Source organism: Amblyraja radiata, chromosome 17 (genome assembly GCF_010909765.2).
Source record: "Amblyraja radiata isolate CabotCenter1 chromosome 17, sAmbRad1.1.pri, whole genome shotgun sequence".
In the NCBI taxonomy this organism is placed as follows: Eukaryota; Metazoa; Chordata; class Chondrichthyes; order Rajiformes; family Rajidae; genus Amblyraja; species Amblyraja radiata.
The window spans coordinates 35686368-35696093 of NC_045972.1; the positions used below are offsets into that span (position 1 = coordinate 35686368).

Here is a 9726-nt window from a genome sequence, read left to right on the forward strand (position 1 = left end):
CAAGGGGTGGTGAGGGTGAGGTGGAGTGTCTTGGTTTCATCGCCTTTCTCTCCTTCAAACTTAGAACTATCTATGTAGTTACTGCTACAATTTACAGTAAAATTATGAGAATCTGGCACCTTTTTGACTTGACTGTTTTACCAGACTATTGGATATTAAATTCTATTAATACCAATATAGATTTCCATTTCACTCTCTTTTTATATTTCATATCAGTACAATACATTTTCCAGTGAATGCAATGAGTTTAAAGGAAGCAGCATATATACAAACACTCCAGATCCTGGTTCTGACTGTAAACCAACAAATGTTCCTGACCTCTCATATTCCAGACCCATTTCTGGTTCCAGTCAAAAGTCAAAAGACCAGACCCAGGTACACACCACGCTCGCGTTCCCAACCACCAGATCACACTTTGGTCTGATATGCGAGTCAAATCATCAGGAAATCTGAGCAACTGGATACCAAATTATAGGTGACCTCCACGTTACCACTGTTCGTGTAAGTGAAAATCATCCTTACAGTATCCATGTGAGAAAAAATAAATGATTGAAATTAAAATGCATTTTTTCATCTTGTGCGATGACACAACTTTGCCTTATGGAAATTTGCTAAATGGACCAATACTATGAATACAATTCCTCCTATAATGCAGGGGTCCCTTGTATTAGAGTTTTACTGTATCTCTCTTTCATTTGCCCACCTTCTCCACAAGTCTCCCCTTGCAGTATAATCATCTATTCACCCCTCAGCTTCTATCATTTGTAATCTCTATCTACTTTTCCACGAATTCTCTCATCATTCGACTCTCCTTTCTTCCCCCATTGTGAGTTGATGTTCTCTTTGCTTCTTTTTTTCATGCACTATAAATGCCTGTCTGTAATTCCAATTCTATCCATCCTTCATAAGTTCATGTCATAGGAGAAGAATTGGGCCATTTGGCCCATTGAGTCCACTCCGCCATTCAATCATGGCTGATCTACCTCTTAACCCCAGTCTCCTGCCTGCCCCCCAAAACCTTCAATGCCTTTACTAATCAAGAACCTGTTTCACCACACTGTGACTAAAGAAGTTCCTCCTCATCCTGCTTCTAAAGGTACGTCCTTTTATTTTGAGCCTGTGCAGTTTGGTCCTGGACTCTCCCACGAGTTAAAAAAAAAGGGCTGCACAGTGGCCTAGTGGTAGAGTTGCTGTCTTACAGTGCCAGAGACCTGGGTTCGACATTGACTCTGGGTGCCGTCTCCACAGAATTTGTACATTCTCCCTGTGACTGCGTGGGTTTTCTCCGGGTGCTCCGGTTTCCTCTCATACTCCAAAGACTTCCAGGTTTGTAGGCTAATTGGCTTTAGTAAAAGTTGGAAATTATCCCTAGTGTGTAGGATAGTGTTACTGTTTTGGAATCGCTGGTCAGGGCTGACTCGGTGAGAAGAAGGGCCTGTTTCCGCACTGTATCTCTGAACCAAACTAAATTAGTGGAAACTTCCTCTCCATATCCACTCTATCCAGACTTTTCACTATTCACTAAGTTTCAATGCGGTCCCCCTTATCCTTCTAAACTCCAGTGAGTACAGGCCGAGAGTTGTCAACCGCTCATCATATGCTCTTCCTCTCCAAGGTCCACGAAAAGCACTCATATCATCCAGCTTCACATTAAAGTCCCATAATTTTCCCAGGCATAATTATGACAGGTCAACTTCTGTCCTCAAAAACTATAAAGGCAAAGTACACCACAGAAGCAGATCATTCTGGCCATTACATCCATGCAACCTATTTGCCAATGGACACAAATTTAATTTTCTGCACCAGGTCCATATCCTTCTATGCTTGAGGCACATGAGAGTTCCTCTGTGTTTGTAATCAATGTGGACTACCCTTTCTCGACAACAACTTATTTTGTACCTTTATTGCAGGAAAACTAAACATGTGAAGGACTTCACAGAAATCCAATCAAAAAATCGGGATTTTGGCAAGAAGGAAAACAGGCAAAGGCTAAGAAAAAAATGATTTAATAGAGATAGTAGAAAGCTGGAAGAAAAATGGCTGTCTGCTGTTGAACACACAGCCATAACTGTTGAAGTGGGAGTAAAGATAGACTAAGGCTTCATATTCAACTGCACTTTCACTTTCCGATGCCCCTCTGGACCATCATTCTATGTGGAATTTACTTTGTATGCTTCTAATCCAATTTTTCTGAATTGCAATGCATGGGTCTCCACCTTTTGCCCCTACTGCACATCACCACTTCCAGGATGGTCGTCGTCCCTGCCCAAAGTAATTATTCCATTTCCACAGCACAAACCAGGGATGCGACGGAAAACTCTCTACTTGACTGGAACAAAGCATCTCCAATAGCACTAAATAAACATGGTGCTATGACTAAGCATCAGTGGCCCCCTGAAGTAGAGATTTTCAAATATATGCAACCTTTCATTTTAAAGAAATGCTTCCTCATCTCACTCCTTATTGTGAAAACATTCCCCCAAAATGTAGATTTCCCAGCCCGAGAAACCAATTTATCAATCCCTCGTGGATGTCTCAGTGAGAAGATACAAAAATAAAGCTTTATCCACATTGCCCCATTAAGCTCCTAAAGAAAATCACTCCCTGACTATTGTTTCAATTAGCCTTAGGTTCATCCTTGAAAAGAAAGTAATTGCACCAATATTGAGATGTATGTTTTTTATTTAGCCATCCATATCCTTTATTACAATTTCAAATGAATAAAAACGGTGGATAATCTGTGTTGTGAACTTGCACCAACTAATAAGCACATTGTAAGAGATCTATAGACCTTTATTTCAGGTATCCCCTTTTAGGTTTCTCTGTAATCTAACACCATCCCCAGGTACAGAATTGTAAGTTTATTTAGTAATGCTCTGTCCCGCCAACAAACAAATAGCTCTCATCCTAAACTATTTAACGTTTAACCACATGACTCAGTCCTGGGAAAACCAGAAATGAAAGTGTTATTTTTTTTTGTTTCACTGTATAGGATTCCGAATCTTGACACTTTTTATGTTAAAACACGGTGATCTCTAAATCTCCTTCGTCTATGAATAAAAATATTCCTGAAATTCTTAGAAATTTTAATAATTGGTAAAATTTCAAGGTGGGAAAAATTAATTTAGTTGGAAAGTTTCAAGCTTTGAAGAAAATATTCCAAACCCCAATTCTCTTGTGCAACTCGCACTTTTTCTTAGTGTGCATTCACCAATTATGCACTGAGAAATATTACACCATTAATGAGTTTCAGCTGAACGGCTTGGGATTCCTTAATGTTCTACGTGAAACCATTTAAGCACTTGGAAGCTCCCAATTCCTTTTATTGTATCTTTGTTTAAAAACAAGATGTGGGTAGGTACGGGGAGGAGTGGAGGTCAGCAGCAGCTGACCAAATGACTTCACAAACTTCATAAATCGCTGTTTATGACGGATACAAAATATAATTATGTCAGTAATGAGTGAATGATATGAAAAATACCTGCCATCAAGGTGTTATACTTTACAGCATTTCACGGGCAGTACACGGGCTGTAGGAGCTGCGACCTGAACGTTAAATGGATTACGTGCCATTTCAAATGAACACAATTGGACTTTAGCAGCTGCTCTATGACACAGTCATTTTGTTAGCTGCGAAATGGGAAAATATTGCTGCCGGTATATAAAGACTCTCCCACTAAGAACCCAAAGAAGTTCAATTTTACTCAACACTACACTTCCAGTTAATTGCAAATAGAATTGTGACATTCCATGCAATGTAAAGATTTATTTTGGACGTAGTTATTTAAGCAGTGGGTAGAGGTTATTTTTGGACCCCCTCCCCCCACTTGTCACCCTCCACAATAACTGATTACACAGGATCAGGTGCAAAAAGTTCATTATAACGGTATTTAATCATCTTGAATTGCAAAGATCAGGGACCTAACAGTGGTACTATTGGGAGTTCTAAAATAAAACCAAAACAAAATAAATTTGATTCAATGTGAGTTTTCTGCACATTATTGCAGATCATCTTGTGGCAAGACTTGGTGCTCTAACACTCATTATACGTGACTGTTTCTGTGATGTATCCAAAAATGATTATGCTTTCAACCAAAGTATCATACATCGAGTAAAATTTCTGAATGTTCTCTAAGATGGAAAGGGCTTTTGGAATTGTGTGCAGCTCAATTGTGAATTCCAGCAATGAACAATTTTAGAAGAACTTCCTCAATCTTTCGCTTAATCAATCCAAGCAGAACTATTTAATAAACACGAACTTCCACCCAGTGACATTGCGTGTTCAGATGTTGGTCTGTACTAAGAATTACCTAATTGTCCAAAGCCAATTTGCCACCAGCTGTGACTCAAATATTGTTTATGGCACATATCTGCCAATAGCTCGATATGTCCCTAGATACATCGCAATGCAAATAAGCAACCATGCTCAGAAATCCATTGAACATTTGCATTTCTTGCATAATATCACCAGGGGCATCTCAAATATCTAAATGTTGTTGTTCACATCATACAGTGTCAGTGGAAAGTTTCGAAGAGACTGTATCCACTGTTTGATTCTGCCCTCATTCCGTGCCCAATATGTGTGAATAATTCAATATTTTGTATTCATTATCTCTCTCCATAATTCACAAATGATTAATAATGTTATTTTCCTTCATAGCTATTAAACTCTCAGATGCTGACAATGTTTTTCATTCGACATCTCTTTCCTTTAAAACCAAACTGGTCCAGAATCCACCTACAACAATTAGGTTTGGTGCCATTACCAGTAGTGTCAATTGGTCAGTACTGCAATACTTAAAAAATGTAAATATATTTGAAAATTATTTATTTTTTAGAGATAAGTGATTGTATTTGCATCATTTGCATGGACTTCAACTCTGTACAATTTCCACGGGTCAGTCAACACTCGACCTCAAATCGGTTGAAACACTGCAAAGACCACATCATATCAAACTCAGAACACGCATAGCCAGGTTCCAACCGTGTGGCAAGATCTGGTCACACACACGGTAAAATATATTTCAATTCTGAACTGCAGAGTAGCTTCATTATATTTCACTAGTGACACCAGTCTTAGCGACAGGCGTGCTGCGTAAGTGAACATATTACAGCCTTGCCTCCAGCGCCCTTTCTGTACCGGTAGGCAGCAAGATACTGTATCTTTGGTAGGCAGTGCTTCATTCCTGTGTGGTACATAGCTCACTCATGCCAAGGGCTGGGGCAACAAGAAAAGGCGCAACTCCCTAATTGCCTCGGGGTGTTCTGTGCTGTTTGACGGCGCGGAGATTGGGACAATTTCGGCAGGATTGTCGTGAGGAAAACAAGAATGGTTCTCTCTGCTGATGTCCGCACCGCACCTCGCCACTCTTCCTGCTGTTAACAGCGTTCCCCAGAGCCAGCACGGTGAGCTCCGGGCTTTTAGCCCAGTGCACCGCCAGGCTCGGAGCACCCGCGGGGATTCGAGCAGCTCCGCCGGGCTGCGTGGCCGCTCAGCCCCGCCCTTCTCCTTCCCTCCCGCTGCGCCGACTTCGCCCGAGCGCTGCCGAAGCCGCTCGGCGTATCTGCCTGGGCGCTGTCCACCAACGAAAGCGGCTGAAAGTCGCTCGGCCGCCACCGGTCTCCACACGCTCACGCCGCCTCTCGCCCTTCGGTCCCCGGCTCCTCATCCCGGCTCCAACCTGCCACTGGTCTGGCTCCAAGCTTAGAAACCCCATCCAGGGGGCCGGGACAGTCCCTGAATGGAGCTCTTGGTCAGGAGCGACAGGACAGGGTCTATCACCTTTCATCCCGGCCGATCAGAGAGCACAGTCCGGGCTAAACTCTGGTCCCACGCAGAACTGAGCGGCGGTGAAACGCTACCCCTTGCGCGCACTGACCCGGCTCAGCGCACACAGGGCCTGTCATAACACATGGAGCCAAGAGCCCAACAAATCAAACGTGGACGGTGATGGCACGGACACCGGCATCAAACGCCACAAAACAGCCCACGGAAAACGGGATAAAATATCTCCAAAAATGCTTGACAGAAGACATTGGACATATAATCAAATGCTTGGTTGTGGTGAGAGGACTAGAAGAAGCGCTTTTCAGGAGGAGGGGTGGAGAGGCCGGGTGCTTAAGGGTGGGTAGAAGACATAAATTCATGGCTGGCTTCTTGTGGTGAAGCAAAGACAACCAGAAAGCTAGAGATGCACATTTTTCTGTGCCTTGCAGGGTGGAGAATGTAAACTGATGGAGTTATGGAAATATCTAAATCCAAGGGTGGGATTTTACCAGGTGACTGGAGTTAAAGGGGGGGGTAAATTGGTTTGTAGGGGTTTGGGAAACACAGAACTTGGCACTAGTTTGGATATAAAGGGTAGATTTTTGATATTGTCCAGAAGTAACATGAATATGCGTGAGATTTTAGTTGAGGCAGTTTGGAGATATAGAACATTGACATAGTAGTAGCAGTAGTAGTAGACCCCTGCTAATGTGTACAAAAAGAACCAATGCGTGGAAGCCAACATGGTTCAGAAAGTAGACCTTGACCATACTAGGTGTCTCTGACCTGTACCAACCCAGTGCAAAACAATCCACAAACCAAACTAATTTAAGCTGCAACACCGACATGAGTCCCAGAAACAGCATCTTCAACCTTATCTGCTTGTTCTTCCAAGAAGAAGCAAGTAAGACTCAAACTTCATCACCCAGATATGAACCCAGCTTTCACTGAAGAAGGGTCTCGACCCAAAACGCCACCTATTAACTTTTCTCCAAAGATGCTGTCTGGCCCACTGAGTTGCTCCATCTCCAGCTTCCATGTTGATATACAAAGAGATATGCAGGCATTGTCACAGGAAGAAACATGCAGGCATTCTAGCCTGGAGCCAGCTTTGCTGTTCAGTCAGCTCATGTTTTATTTTAATCAACTCCATGCAATCACCGCCAAGACATTTCTTGACACCGTACCAAATTAAATCCTATCAATCATGGTCCTGAACAATTCAATTGTCTCAGCAATCATAACACTTCTGGAGAAGAAATGTCCAGATTTCTACTACCTTTACATGGGGAAAGCTTTCCATGATTTCAATATTGAAATGCCAAGATTATTATTGGTTTTTAATGTACCCTGTGTTTCAATTGGTCTGGGGCGGGGCAGTGTGAGGTGAAATTATCATTTCTAACTATCAAAAAATATTTAACTGATTGGCATTTAGCATTCTTAACTCAAGGGAACAAGCCAAGGACGTAATTTAAGCTCCAATATTATCCTAGTGAATCTGTGCTGCATTTATTATCCAAGGCAATGCACTCTTCCTAGGATGGAATGACCAGAAAACAGCACATGACACTCCAGATGCGCTCTGTACAAATGGGACATGCCTTGGACTGCTGTCCCAACCCATCCACTATCTTTCAGCGATTTGTGGGCATGGACATTCACTTCCACCATACACAAACCCGGGCCAGCCATAAAAATTACAGACAGGCCTCGATCATTATTATACAGCAAAAATAGACTGGTTAGAAATGTTCAGCACATTCTTTTATTAAACCACCCCCCTCCTTTCAAAGCGTCTCTATCCCACATTGCCTGAAGAAATCAGGATTCAAATGAATGTATTGGATAGGGTGGGACCAATCTGACCAGAAATTCCACGAATTCCACCCATTTATTAATACTGTGAATCGGAATCTGTGCAACCAGGCTGATTAATTACCACAATGGATCGTGACGATAAAATATAGGTTAAAGGCTTTAAAATGACAAATGTCCAGGTTGCCGTCTGTCGGGTTAATTTCGCATCCAATGTAGACATTTGTTTTAATAAATCTCAGAGAGCTGGCCTTCCAGCCCAGTGTCAAACGTGGCAAAAATACTTGACAAACATGAGAGCTTAGTATTACATCTTAATTGGTAGCGGTAGATGATACCCCCCCACCCCCCTCCCCCCTCCCCACTCCCTCGAACCCCAATCTCTGTCTTGATGCATACTCGCACATTCACTGGAGCAGACCCAGCCATGCCAACACAGCTACAACGTTAAATACACCGGATCCACACCCTTTCCCAAAGAATTGAGGACACTGGACACAAATAAACAGCCCATCCTCAGCAAAAACAAATCTGGACCCTCCAATGGCCAAAGTGCACATGTTGAGAAAAGTCACTGTCCTTCCACCAAAGCCTTCAATATATTGGAGACAGGAGACTGGGTAACAGCACCATAAATATGGCGGTCTCTATCATTAATATACATCTAACCTCGAGATACAGTCTCGACTCAAAACTGAGGCGTGAACATATGAAGAGGGTAATGTGTGCGCGATGTTATAATCCATTTCGAATGATAAAATCAAATCATCGCCCCCCTCAAAATAAAAGCAGAAGCCACTTACTTCATTTGCTTAACGATGGTGCTTTTCCCCGATTCGCCCGCCCCTGTAGGAAAACAGAGAGAACGAGGGTGAAGATGAGAGAAAGTGGTTACGGAGGACGGGGGGAAAGGGTGCGTTCGTGAATGTAAGGAGATAAAGAGAGATTGGAGTGAGCGGGCAGGCCCGCCGAGCTGCCGGGAGCTCGCTGCCTGCTGGCCGGGGCTGTCAGTGAGGGTAGTCGGGGAAGAGGCAGGGAGGGGTAATTAATGGGCAGTCGGGGAGCTCAGGGCTTACCGAGAAGCAGCAGCTTCACATCCTTGGCGGCGGTGATACCATCCTCTTTGATGCCTTTCTCGATGGCTTTGTTCCGCTCCATGGCTGCCCTTTCCTCGGCGCTCATTGTACATCCCATGGTTAGTGTGTGGAAATTCGCTCTGGCCTCTCTCCTCACTCACTCACACTCGCTCGCTCCGACTGAACCCTCTCGCTGCGAGACGCCGGGGTTCTAATCGCACATCCAAAGGCGGAAGGTGGGGGGGAGGGAAAAAAGCAGCCGGACTCACTCCGTCCCTTTACCGTTGTACAGAAGCACGAATATCCTGGAAAAAAGCTGGCGTTATTTTTTTTTTTCCTCTCACTCTCTCGCCGCAGCTCTGCACAATCAAGACAGCGGATGAGCCTTCGGATGGGGAGGGGATGAGAGAGAGAGAAAGAGAGAGAGAGAGAGAGAAAGAATGGGGACTGGGGCCGGCCGAGGCTGTCAGTGGATTAGTGTGGGGGTGAGATATGCTGGGCGGCGGCGGCGGTTCAGCCTGATCGCATCGTTCGACTGCTGACAATGGAGAGAGAGAGAGAGAGAGAGCACCAGCCTCTGCTCCGCTCCACACTGACGTCAAAACACACTGAGCCTGCGCCAAGCCACCAACACCCAGCGCCGCCGCTGACTGCACCTTAAGCAGCGGGAGAGAGCACTGGAGGTGTGGTGGGGTGTGGGCGTCCGAGTGCATCTCCTCATTGCAAGGCGTGCCAGTAAAGGCTGCAATCTCGCCTGTGACACCCTCCCCCCCCCCCTCCCCCTCAAACCGATTGTGGGAGTGGACGTACGGGATCAAGGCGACTGAAGTCAATATTTGCATTGCGAAATCTGAACTCAGAGCCATCAACCTGTGTGCTTACAATATTCAATGCAAAGCGGAGCAGTATCAATGTCTGAGACCCGCTCTCACTTCTGCGCACACATGCACGCTGCTCGTTTAACATGCCTTTTATCGAATTTAAATGGGATTGTGATCCATACGCCCCCGGGAGCCAGATATTATGGTCAGCACTTTCAATTGATCACACCCTCGTCTCCGAATG

At 44.3% G+C, this 9726-nt stretch overlaps 1 protein-coding gene across 3 annotated transcripts in view; it reads right to left on the minus strand.

Annotated features, from left to right (window-relative positions):
* gnao1 (G protein subunit alpha o1) overlaps positions 1–9336 on the minus strand; it is a 198480-nt gene extending 189144 nt beyond the window's left edge. The window contains exons 1-2 of one of the 3 annotated variants that reach the window (XM_033036144.1): positions 8662–9324; positions 8389–8431 (exon numbers count right to left, since the gene is read on the minus strand). In XM_033036144.1, the coding sequence (XP_032892035.1) occupies positions 8389–8431; positions 8662–8779 (161 nt within the window). In that variant the 5' untranslated portion in view covers positions 8780–9324. Of the gene's footprint in view, positions 1–8388; positions 8432–8661 lie in introns of all 3 variants that reach the window. The other 2 variants (XM_033036142.1, XM_033036143.1) reach the window with 2 other exon arrangements.
* Positions 9337–9726: the final 390 nt, after the last annotated feature.